This window comes from Chelonia mydas, chromosome 6, assembly GCF_015237465.2.
Source record: "Chelonia mydas isolate rCheMyd1 chromosome 6, rCheMyd1.pri.v2, whole genome shotgun sequence".
NCBI lineage: Eukaryota > Metazoa > Chordata > Testudines > Cheloniidae > Chelonia > Chelonia mydas.
In genome coordinates, this window is record NC_051246.2 from 73,185,487 (window position 1) to 73,198,562 (window position 13,076).

General features: G+C 48.3%; 1 protein-coding gene across 3 annotated transcripts in view; it reads right to left on the bottom strand.

Annotated features, from left to right (window-relative positions):
• The window catches only part of SPINT1 (serine peptidase inhibitor, Kunitz type 1), a 30,830-nt gene extending 18,574 nt beyond the window's left edge, over positions 1-12,256 (bottom strand). The window contains exons 1-2 of one of the 3 annotated variants that reach the window (XM_007055781.4): positions 11,553-12,256; positions 10,887-11,353 (exon numbers count right to left, since the gene is read on the bottom strand). In XM_007055781.4, coding sequence (XP_007055843.2) covers positions 10,887-11,310 — 424 coding nt within the window. In that variant the 5' untranslated portion in view covers positions 11,311-11,353; positions 11,553-12,256. The remainder of the gene's footprint in view (positions 1-10,886; positions 11,354-11,552) is intronic. The other 2 variants (XM_027818147.3, XM_027818148.3) reach the window with 2 other exon arrangements.
• Between the last annotated feature and the right edge of the window lie 820 nt (positions 12,257-13,076).

The window sequence follows — 13,076 nt, forward strand, 5'->3', positions numbered from 1 at the left end:
CCTTTGTCTAGCTACATTATACTCTCTTTTTACCTGTATGTCCAGCACCTACCACCCTGGAGCCTTGATCTTAGTTGGGGCCTGTAGGCACTAAACAACAATTGTAATACTAAATAATGTGGAAGTATATTTGTTAGTGCATGTTAGAGGTGTGGATCTGCATGTAGGTGTGGGAGTCAATTCCTACAGATTTAATTATATAGAGCCCACACCCCCACACACCCCAAACCTGTGCCCTGAGCCCCCTCCTGCACCCCAAGCCCCTCGTCCCCAGCCTCACCAGAGAGCCCTCACCACCCAACTGGAGCCTGCACCCCCTCCCACATTCCAAGCCCCTTGGCCCCAACTCAGAGACCCCTCCTGCCCCTCACACACCTCATCCTCAGCCCCACCCCAGAGCCTGTAATCCCAGCTGGAGCCCTCACCCCCCAGCAAACCCAATACCCTGCCCCAACCCAGAGCCCTCTTCTGCATCCTGAAACCCTCATTTCTGGCCTCATCTGGAGCCCACACCCCAAGCCCAGAGCCCATACCCCCTCACACACCCCAACCCCCTGCCCCAGCCCAGAGCCCTCTCCTGAACCCCAAACCCCTTATCCCTGGCCTAACCCCAGAGCCCGCACCCCCAGCCGGAGCCCTTACCCCCTCCCAAACCCAAACCCCTTGCCCCAGCCTGGTGAAAGTGATTAAGGGTGGGGGAGAGCAAGCGACAGAGGGAGGGGGGATGGAACAAGCAGGGATGGGGCCTCAGGGAAGGGGCGGGGCAGGGGTGTTTGGTTTTGTGCGATTAGAAAGTTGGCAAGCCTAAGGTCAGCAGGAGGTGACATACCTCCAAAATGTTCCTTTCAGGCAGAACGCAACAAAGACTTAGCTTCCTGCCTGGCCATCTGTGTATCCTATGCCTCACTATGTAGGCCTATTTGCATACAGAGCCACAGGAGAAGAAATCTACAGGACTAAACAAACAGTTTATCACTACAGACAAAGGATTGTTCTGGTCTATTGGAGTGCAAAGCGACACACTGGGTCCTTCACCAAGGAGTAGGGTGGCCAACTTTCTAATTTGTGAAAAACGGACACTGAGCGCTGGAACCTCCCTGGCCCATCCTGCCTCTTCCCCTTCCCGCCCCCTCCCACCCCCGGCCCTCAGGCCCTCTCCCTGTTCTGCCTCTCCCCTCCATCACCCACTGCTCTCTCCGCCTCCCTCCCTCCGCCAGCTGAGCAGGGCTCTAGGGGTGGAGGGGTGACCAGGACAGAACGTTCAAGGGGAGAGCCACGTTCTAGGGTGTGTGACTGGGGCAGGAAGAGTCACAATTGGGGGTGGGGAGGGAGGCGCAACTGGGGCAGGATGGGGGCAGCACTCCAGGGACAAGGCACAAAGGAGGCTGAGAGAGGGGCCTGGGCAGTGAGCTTCAGGATCCCTCCCCCCAGGCGCTGGCCGCCAGTACCTCTCTCCGCTGGAGCCAGGCAGTTCCTGAGAGCTCCTCCAGCTCCCGCAGCAGCTACTCTTCCCACTCTCCCGGCGGTAGAGCAGAAGCTGACTGCGGACAGTTACTCAGGTAACCGGACTATTGGTGTCTGGTCAGTAGTACTGACCAGACACTGTCAGGTTCCCCTTTTCAACCAAACTTTCAGGTCAAAAACAAGACACCTGGCAACCTGACCACAGAGGCCAGATGACAGCATGCTTGTCTCATGAAAGAAGGGACATAGCCAGCCTGGCTGTAAAGTGCTGCAAGCATTTTGGGTGAGCAATATTTGGTTTGTTACACTTGATTTCACTGTAAACATATCCAAGTGCTGTGTATCCAGCAGAGCGGTGCTCTGAAGTGGAACTGGTAAACTGGGGTGCACCGTGTCTTTGGAAGCAGTGAATCTGTGAATGGTAGGAGGGTCCAGTGGACCAGGGACTGAATGTGCTAATTGCTAACCTGTCTAGTGACAGCAGGGCCTGGGAGACCTAGTGGGGAGTGCTTGTATTGCCTGTGGAGATGGGGCGCTGACCCACAGCAGGCAAAGACAAGGCTTCCTCACGGTAAAGGCAGGTGGTATCAAGGTGCCACACAAGGCTGCATACCCCTGGGAAGTGTCTCACCCACACTGTAGCAATTTCATCTAGAGCACATTTCCCTAGTTTGCTTATGAGAGCATCATCATGTGGGACTGTGTCAAAAGCCTTCCTTAAAAAGAAAAAGAAAAAAAAATTCAAGATATAGCACAACTACTGTATTGTGTCCAGTTCTGGGTGCCACATTTCAGGAAAGATATGGACAAATTGGAGAAAGTCCAGAGGAGAGCAACAAAAATTATTAAAAGTCTAGATAACATGACCTATGAGGGAAGATTGAAAAAAACTGGGTTTGTTCAGTTTGGAGAAGAGAAGACTGAGAGGGGACATGATAATAGCTTTCAAGTACATAAAAGGGTGTTACAAGGAGGAGGGAGAAAAAAAAATGTTTCTTAACCTCTGAGGATAGGACAAGAAGCAATGGGCTTAAATTGCAGCAAGGGTGGTTTAGGTTGGACATTACGAAAAACTTCCTGTCAGAGTGGTTAAGCACTGGAATAAATTGCCTAGGGAGGCTGTGGAATCTCCATCATTGGGGATTTTTAGGAGCAGGTTGGACAAACACCTGTCAGGGATGGTCTAGATAATACTTAGTCCTGCCATGAGTGCAGGGGACTGGACTAGATGACTCTCGAGGTCCCTTCGAGTCCCTTCCTGCACACAGCAATCAAAGCTACTGAATAAGAGGCATGTCACTGCCAGCCCTCCCATGTACACCGCATTAATGGGACACACTTATTTTGAAGACTATTTCCCACCACCTCCCCTGTCAACATAAAGGTCTTTACATGACACACCTATCAGTAACTATTAGGATGAGACCAGTCCGACTGGACTATATCCACGGCAACGGGCTATGAACTTTCAACACGTCAAGGTATTTTCAGCTGACATTTCGACATGTCTCCACAATTAATGAGAGCCTTAAATGACCTCCGGAAAAGCATGTGCTGGTACTTATAAAACAGACAGGTTAAAGGCACTCAGTGTTGTGCCCAGACACCCAGAGTGTAACACTCAGGCCAGGTACTGAACTCCCACCATATGAACAGAAGCCCTAAACACTGTGGCAATGCTGTGGGGCCATTTCACAGGCTGAGGCAGGCAGGGGGCTGCACGAGGAGATCTCCCCTTGGAAGGAGAGGCACATTGGCATGGCAAAGGCACTGCAGGGAGATCTGCCACTCTGTGGATCAAAGGCCTGAGTAGGGATAGACAGGAGGCTCCAGCTGCTATTTGATGAGTTGTCAGAGTTTGGTTTGCTGGCAGGGCAGGGAAGAGGAAGGATTCATTTTACCTGCACAGCCATTTGGGCTTTGCATTTGCCAGGGACAGCATGGCTTCCAAGAAATCTAATGAAGGCCATTCACATGCCAAATATTTCACTGCAGATCAGTTTAGCACTTACATCCAGCTCCCCCAGGATTCTGGGTAGAGCAGCAGCACTTTCTCCTCTTTGAGTCACCCTGACTAACAGGTCAGTTCAGTTCTAGATTCCATCTCTATGATTCAGCCAGTCCCCTCCATCACCATCTCGTCATCCCCATTAAAAAAAAAAAAAAAAAAAAAAAAAAAAGGCCAATCACTTGCACACAAGCAAAATCTCTAACAAGGAGAGAAGGCGTTTTACCAGACATTCAGGGTCTGGTTTTCAGAGTGCTGAGAATCCTCTTCTTTCCTCCATGGATCTCAACTGGACTTGTGACTACTCAACACCTTCAGGAAAAAAAAACCAAAAAAACAAAAAACGGGTTTTTTTATTTATTTAGAGAGAACCCTTACTGTCAGCCCAGGTCATTCAAGTAGGTACTGGCTCTAACTGGCACTTGCACAAGCTGTAACATTCTTCACCTGCACCTGGGTGAAATTCTCTCTTACCTCTAGAATTTGAGTTTGCTTTGAAATCATTTTACAGCTAATCTTTACAACCAAATGCTCCCTGAACAGGGACAATCATCAGCAACAGGAAGTGTCTTTTGGAAGGTAATTTTCCTATGTGAACCCATCAGCAAACAGAACTCCACAAAGTTAAGAGAATTTGGTACTTACTTGTACTTTGGTACTTCGAAAAGTCTCCATTAAAAAGGAAAACTGCTGGAATTTTTAGTGCTTTTGAGTATAGAAAGTTTCAGAAAAATGTACATAAACAAGTGATTAAAGCTGTTGTTAACTTTCATGATTTTATCATGAGTCTCGTGATACCTGATGTTTTTCCAAAAGGCCCAGCCCCCTGGAGTCATGCAGTTATGTGAGAATCTCAGCTTTCATGAAAATAATATTAAAAAGTTTCTAGCCTTATAATTTCAGAGAAAAGCTTGAAGGGGGAAAAAAAAAAAGGCAAAAAAAGCAAAAGGAAAATAAAAATGACTCAAAATCTTTTGATTTTTTTTAATCTCATGCTTTTTAAGCCAGTCTCATGATTTCTGAAAGTGAGAGACTGGCAATACTGAGATTATAAAGCAGTATTTAGAAAGATACCTGAAAACGATTTGAAATCTGCACTGATCAGAATTAGGAAGTTTTCCCACTAGAAATCTTAAGAGTCAAATGCTACCCAAACAAACATGCTGAAAAAACAGATTAGCAAGGTAGTTTTATACACATAACCAGGCAGGGACCAACAATGAAGTTGTGTACCACTGCTAAACAAACACTCCCCATACAAAGTACACTGCTCTTTCATCACTTCCCCAAGGAAGGTATTCAGAAGCAAATAATTTCCTGAGAGTGTTTCTCTCTTCACAGTAACAAGCCAATGTCATGAATGGGAACATTGTGGTTGCCAGGTAGAAGGGAGTTGAATTTCATTAAGGAAAAAAAATGCTTCTGAAGGAGGTGGGGGAATACAAATCAAAATGAGTGGGCGAGAGGGGAAAATGCAATATTTCCTTGTTTGGAACCAATCTCTCAGGAATACCTCCTACAGACCGCAAAAAGAAAAGGAGTACTTGTGGCACCTTAGAGACTAACAAATTTATTTGAGCATAAGCTTTCGTGAGCTACAGAGTTATTACAAAAAGTACATAATTTAACAGAGAACAATCCCCGCTATAGAAGCATTATAAAAGTTGGTTTAAAAGTTCTAAAGAAAGGTTCTCATTCTGTAATAACGTATTAAGGATTTTTCCATAAGGGTTTTTAAAAGGGTGCTCACTGCAGTTCAAGCCAATCTCATTATAACCATGGGAGCAACCCAACAGGACTCCCAGTGCTTCCGCCTTGTTCACTCCAACTGAAGTAAGTAAAAAGAAAACTGAATGCATCCGATGAAGTGAGCTGTAGCTCACGAAAGCTTATGCTCAAATAAATTGGTTAGTCTCTAAGGTGCCACAAGTACTCCTTTTCTTTTTGCGAATACAGACTAACACGGCTGTTATTCTGAATCCAACTGAAGTGTTTCTCAAGGGTCACTGCTTTAGAATAAAGCAGCTTGCCACACCGCTCAGGGTTTGTGAGAGGCAAACATTATTTCCTTGAAGCATAGACGGGATTCCCAGGGGAAGGTTCTTCTGATGATCTTTGTTTTTGCTGGTTTCATTAATTTGGGATCAATTTGCTAGCATGGTTTGAGTCTTAAAACACGCAGCACCAAGTTTTACCCTCAGTCAGATACATGCTCACTGCTCCCAGCATGGTCAATCAATAGTGACCAAGCAAGTGTGTGTAGAGGTCAAGCATCTGTGTACTGCACCTTTAATTATAGAGCAGCCGCCCCACCTGATGCAGGGGCTCTTTCAGCTGAAAAAAAACAACAAAAAATGCCTTAGGCAACAGGCTTAATGAGCAGTCTGGCTTGTAGAAGCCAGTAGACTCCATTACGGGAGCATGATGTATCTCACATCGGGTTATTCACTAAAGGCAGGAGAGAGGGCCCTGTTCGAGAGGCATAGCTGTGCTACATTTATTACAAAATGGAAGCTAGTCCAGAGCATTTGGGCTGGGTGTCAGCTCAGAGAAGTAGCCTACAGTTTGGCTACATAGCTGAACCTTGAATCTGCAAATCTGGGTTGGAAATTTGGTGAGAACATGCATTTCCAGAGTCCTGCAGGTTAACAGTCATGAGCCACAAACTAGAGGCAAATCAAGTGTAACCAAGTATTTCACAATATTAACAAAAGATTCAGTTCTAGAAATGGGTAAAGGTTAAGGGAAGTTATTTTCCACTCCCAAACTGGTTTGCCTAGATCCAGAATAATCCTCCGTAGTCTTAAACTTTGCACGCTATTATTGCTAGTAAAAATCACAGTGAGCCCTGCCTTGAGAGCCAGAGAGAAGCCTTAGAACAAAGTTTGTGCTTGAAATGGCAGAGGAACACATGCTGTGCCTTCAAGGATAATAATATGACCAGAGACTCAGGAGAGCAGTTAGCCTGTGTGTCGGAGGGAGCAGATGATGATTGTTGCCTTGATAGGGGACCGAGTTAAATCAGAGCATCCCCCTAGCACAGTGAACACACTCTTAGAGGAGACCCCAAAGTTATATTTTAGACTCAGTGTTCCCCAATCTTGCAATTTTATCCTGAGTTTCGGGAGTTGGGTATTTTTTCTAAAAGCCCCCGCTGCTTGAATCACAAGATGGCAGGAGAAATGCAGCTTTCATTTTGAAAAGTTTCTAGCCTTCATTATTGCAGGGGGGAAAAAAAATGACTAGGAAAACACAACCCAAGTGTTTAGTAAAGGCTCAGAATCCAGAAGCCAGAGAGAACCCCAAATATATTTTTAAAATCTCATGATTTTTACATCAGTCTCCTGATTTTATTAGGGCCTAACTCATGATTTTAAATGCTTGGGGGTTGGCAATAGCGCGTAGGCCAGAGGTGGGCAAACTACGGCCCGCGGGACTGTCCTGCCCGGCCCCTGAGATCCCGGCCGGGGAGGCTAGCCCCTGGCCCCTCCCCTGCTGTTCCCTCTCCCCAGCAGCCTCAGCTGGCGGGGCTGTGAGCTCCTGCCGGGCGGCGCAGCTGCCAGTCCTGCTGCTCTGAGCAGCATGGTAAGGGCACGGGGCATTGGATAAGGGGCAGGAGGTCCTGGGGGGCAGTCAGGGGACAGGGAGCAGGGGGCGGTTGGATGGGGTGGAGGTTTGGGGGGGGGGAGGGGAGACATGGTCAGGGGATGGGGGTGTGGATAGGGGTCAGAGCAGTCAGGGGACAAGGATCGGGGGGGTTGGATAGGGGGTGGAGTCCGGGGGGGGGGTTGGGGCGGGGGGTCCTGGGAGGGGGCAGTCAGGGGACAAGGAGCAGGGGGGGTTGGACAGGTTGGGAGTTCTGAGGGGGGCAGTCAGGGGGCAGGAAGTGGGAGGGGGCAGATAGGGGGGAGGGGCCAGGCTGTTTGAGGAAGCACAGCCTTCCCTACCCGGCCCTCCATACAGATTTGGAACCCCAATGTGGCCCTTGGGCCAAAAAGTTTGCCCACCCCGGTGTAGTCTCAAACAGTGCTGCATCCTGGAGCTCTAGCATAACAACTGTAGTACAACTTGTGAAGACTGTACGGTCTGTCTAGACTCTACTGCAAGACTAAACCACGGAATGTCAGTATTATTTAGGATTGCCAACTTTCTAATAGCACAAAACTGAACAGCCCCACCCCTTCTCTGAGGCCCCACCCCCACTCACTCCATTCCCTCTCTCCCCGCTGCTGGCTCTCCCAAATCCTCACTCAGTTTCACTGGGCTGGGACAGGGGCTTGCGGTGTGGGATGGGGTGAGGGCTCTGGCTGGGGGGTGCAGGCTCCGGGGTGGGGCCAGTGATAAGGGGCTTGGGGTGCAGGAGGGTGCTCTGGGCTGGTGCCGAGGGGTTGGATGCGGGAGGGGGTGCAGGTTCCGGGATGGGGCTCAGGGCTGGGGTGCAGGCTCTGGGAGGCAGTTAAGGTGCGGGAGGGGGCCCAGGGCTGGGGCAGGGGAGTCAAGATGAGGGAGGGAGTGCAGGCTCTGGAAGGGAGTTAGGGTGCAGGAGGGAGATCGGACCGCAGTCTCCAGCCGGGCAGCACTTACCTCCGCAGCTCCCGGTCAGCGGCACAGCTGGGCTAAGGCAGGCTCTCTGCCTGCCCTGGCTCTGTGCAGCTCTCGAAAGCAGCTGGCATGTCCCTGCGGCCCCCAGGTGGAGGGGCCAGGGTGCTCTGTGCACTGCCCGTTCCCACAAACACCAGCCAATGGGAGCTGCAGAGCCAGCCCTGAGGGGTGGGGGGGATGCAGTGCGCAGAGCTTCCCTGATCACCCCTGCACCTAGGAGCCGGACATGCCATATGCTGCCGGGAGCTGCACAGAGCCAGGGCAGGCAGGGAGGCAGCCTGCCTTAGCCCTGCTGTGCCACCGACCAGACTTTTAACAGCCCGAAGACAGCAGGGTGCATTTTCGACCAGGGGTCCTGTCGAAAACCTGGCCACCCTAAAATTATATAAGTAGTAATACTATGATAGCTCCTCGAAAAGGTCTTAAAAGGAAACATTACTAATTCCCTTTTCAGCACCAGCTAGGTGCAGCCATTGACTAGAGGCAATCTGCTGTCCTGGAAATACACCCTTGCAATCTTGCTCCACTCGCCCATGCAGCAGAAGTGATGCACTCACCTCTCCTGCTAAAACAAGACCTTTATTCTATGCTGAATTCCTCTTCTGAGGACCTAGTTATGTCATCATACTGGTTAGTATTTTTTGGCTCTGAACCAAAAGTTCTAGAATGTCTAAACAATCCTACTGTAAACTAGGGACAATCTAATATAGTTTGATTGGTCATCCTTTATTTTTCACCCCTCTTCTCAGGCTTGGAATGTTTGTCAGTAATCATCCTGTGTCTCTTCTCAGCAACCCTTCTGTTTCACCTAAGTTAAACTGCAAAGATTTTGCTGCCAGTTAAAACTTGTTTAAGAGTAGGAAAACATGCTTTCCTCCCCCAAGAGTGTCATCAGCATTGTAGTTTAACAAAGTTGTCTCACTAGGATGCTGAGAAAATAGGGACTGCAAACTTCCTGGTTTCTGTGCTATGGTTATGTTGTCACAAGTACTGTACAAGTAGGAAATTAAGACAGGGGAAGTTGGATGGAATGAAGTCTTTCCAGCATCCACGTGGTGTAAAATCCAGCATGAGAGAGGAGCTGAACGCCCTATTAAGCAGGTTTTGGGTGGCATTCCCAACAGAACTTTTCAACGTTTTTCTCCCCTCTCATAAGTTTCTTTCCAGTGCCACAGGAAGTACTAGAGATCCCAGAATGCATTGTTCTGTGATTTCTGAACTACCATAGAGGGAGGCTTCTGGCATTGCTTATTTTGGGATAAATTTGTTGAACCAACAAGACTTAAGTGCAGAGGGAAAAGGGAAGAACATAACATTTACAAGTTAGTTAAGATTAATGTCTGTGCCCCACACCTTGGTTTGTAGGATATTGGCTACAGAGTAACAGGTTTAACTCATCTTTGTTTTTGAGAAGGAAGGACCTCAGCCTACAATCAAGGCATAGGAGAGATCAAGCAGAGATGAACAAGAGACATATTACAATGAGAGGAGATACACATCCTAGCAGTGGTGTGAGAGAAGCGGTGAGAGGCAGTAACATTCAAGACTCAGCAGGGGAGGATTACTAGGAGTTGTTTGGGTAGCCACACCCTCTTGAATTCCCTCCTCTGTGTTGTCTTCTATAGATAGCAGAACTAATCAATTCCACTTTTCCCTGCTCTTGAACTTATGTTTCCAGCACACATGGGGTCTTTTTGGTATTCTTGCAACTTCCAGTAGAAATCATGGCATCAGAGACCTCTCAACTCACCTGGGAGAGCCTATGACTACCTGCCCATACACCTGCCACACTGGTGTCCTTAGAAGCTGGTACTCTTAACTGAGCCACCTGCTCCAACCCACAGCTGTTTTGGGAGGGGAGAAAAGGAAGATCAGCATATTCAAATAACCTCAGAACAGCCTCTTGTAACCTACCAACTTGTTGGGTCCGAACCCCATAGATTCAAAAAGCCAGTACATGACCAGAGATCTGATCCAACTACGAAACAGGCTCCAGTACTGTAAGACATTTGGGGGGTGAGGAGGAGAAAAAGAGGTGCCAGACCCATAGCTATATATCTTAATACTTTGCATGTCTATAGTACCTTTCAGCTGAAGACTTCAAAATGCTTTATAAGAGGTTAATTACAGGTGATTTTACTTTATGAAAGTGCTTCCCATCCAGTGCCCTATACAGAGATGCAACCTTTATAAAATTTTCACTTAAACAGTTAGGATCCAAAAATCCAAATAAAAGACTCCCTGAAATCCATTCAAAAAACTCAACCCATCCAAATACTAATTCACTCCTGCCCACCAAAAGCCTAGCAAAACAGAAAGGCCTTGCCACCCAAGCGGATCCAGACTTTAGCACTCCAAGAGGGGAAATAGATTCCATACCGGAGAACCCCCTCACTGCCTCCAGCCCCTTCACAATTCAGCGATTAGTGAACCACGGCTAAAAACATTACAATATTTAGATTTAATGTGATTTCAAGTTTCTATTCTAAACTCCTTGTGGGAAGGACCACATCTTACTCTATTTTTGTACCACATCAAGACCATGTTTGGCACTCAGTTATTGAGCCCCTTCAGAGAAGTACTGTATTACCCCATCTCTCCTCCCTGGGTAAACTGAGGCACAGAGTTTAAGGCATCTGATTGACGTTGTGGAGCGAACCAGCGGCAAAGTCTTAACTCTCAGACCCTTACTCCGACTATTTGACAACGCAGCCACCCCGTTTACAATGGAAGGAGGAGAGGAGGCCCCAGACAGATTTAAATGAACACACCCAGCCGCAAATTCAATCACAGGCTCGTTGTGTCTGCTCACCACCAGATCCTTGATCCCGCACGTCCACGTAGGCATCGTACACTTCCCTCCTGACGTAGTTGAGGAAGCCCACCTTCCTGGCAAACTTGCAGACGAAAGCTTGCTCGTAGAGGCAGTCCAGGAGGAAGCAGGCTTGGATGCGGTCTTCCTCCCCGTGTGGGGCCTGCTGCACCAGGGCCAGGTTGCAAGCAGGCTGCTTACAGCAGGCCCGCACGCAGTCCTTGCCCCGATGAACCCGGGGGGAGGACAGGAAGGTGGCCCCGTTCTTCACCGAGGCATCGCTGTCCAGCACGAACTCAGGCATCCCTGCAGTGAAATCGGCCAGGCAGGTTTCTCCAAAGGACGCTCCCTCCTGCCCCAGAACGGCAGCCCTCAGCAGCTGGATCAGGAGGCCAGCCTGGAGCAGGGCTCTGCCGCTGGCCATCTTAACGCGGGTCTTTTCTCTCCGTCTCCAAGCTCTGCTCTTCCTGGGTGGGGCGGGAGGAGAGGAGGTGAGAGAAGACAAGTTAAAAGGCTGACAAAGTAACCGTTTCTCTGCCGGGCTCTTTAGGACACACTCGGAGGAGAGGGGTCATATTTCAGCGCTCCCTCCCCCCCCCCTTCAGTTTTCTGTTCCTTGTGGCCCCATTTAACTTATTAACGAAGCATCATTAATATAAAACCTACCTTCCCAAGCGCCACGGACCCGGATGTTCTGCTCCGACACTAGGTTCTAGGTGGAGGTGTGACGCCTCCGGATTCTTCTTTGTTGAATACAGCCCAGTCCTCTGCCTGCTTAGTAGCCGAGGTGAGGCCTCCAGCCCAGGTTCCTACAGCTTTGTCTGACTTTCCCCTCTCCCTACGGCATGGGTCCCGCTTCCCTTTCCCCCCCCCTCTAGTAGCTACTCCGTGTGCCTGTTCTCTGTTTTTCTCTTCACCACCACCTGTAGAGTTTCAGGTGAAACTGACTCAGAGCCTAGCAGCGTAGGGTGTTTCCCTTTCCTCTGAGCACATCCACCTTTAACCCCTTCTCTGCCTGCACCTTAGGTGTGCCCTTCAGGAGCAGACAGGCAGGAAAAGACAAAGGAGGAGATCCGGGTGCAGGAAGTGAAACCCAACTCCCTGAGAGGGGAAAAAAAAAAAAAAATCAAGTCACTCCCCTCTATACCTGACTAACTAGACAAGAGGGAGGAGAAGAGGCTGCTAAGGGTCTTTCACTTCTTCAAAGGAGGAGGGATCTGCTGAGCAAAAAGCAACAGACCGCACACTCCAACTGAGAGACCTGCATGGTGGGGAGACTTCCAAGCAGCCTGCACTGCTCTCCTCCTGATTCCTGCAGGGGTAGACCACCTTGAGATGGGGGAGAAGGCAGTAGTGCTGCAGTTCTGTTTCCCTCCCCAGGGACAACGATTATCATTTGCCACTTGCTGTAACGCACTTGTGTGCGTGGGTGTGTTATTTCCATGCGTGCTTGAAGTCTCTATTAGATTGTAAACTCAACTGTCTTTATGTACGTGTTGTACAGCAGTGGTTCTCACCCTTTCCAGACTACTGTACCCCTTTCAAGAGTCTGATTTGTCTTGCATAACCCCAAGTTTCGCCTCAGTTAAAAACTACTTGCTTACAAAATCAGACATAAAAATACAAAAGTGTCACAGCACATTACTGAAAAATTGCTTACTCTCTCAATTTTACCATATACTTCTAAAATAAATCATTGGAATATAAATATTGTACTTACATTTCAGTTTATAATATATAGACCAATATAAACAAGTTGTTGTCTGTATAAAATTTTAGTTTGTACTGACTTTGCTAGTGTTTTTTATGTAGCCTGTTGTAAAACTAGGCAACTATCTAGATGAGTTGAGGTATCCCCTGGAAGACCTCTGTATTCCCAGGGGTATGTGTGTACTCCTGGTTGAGAACCACTGTTGTACAGTGTCAGCAATTAGCCATTAGAATATTATTATTAATAATAATTATGTTGTTTTGGTCAGTTTGTATTTTATAAGCAAAATATTGACTAGTTTCCCTCTGTTCCTCCCAAAAGCTCTCTCCACCAGGTGTACTTCAATGGAGTTAAAAGGTGTGCATCAGTTCTTTTCCCCAAATGTCTCTAATAGCTTTCAGGTGTTGTCAGGTATGTAATCACTGCTGTCCTTTAAAATACAGTATAGTTCAGTCTCAGATACATCCGTGGTGTCTGTT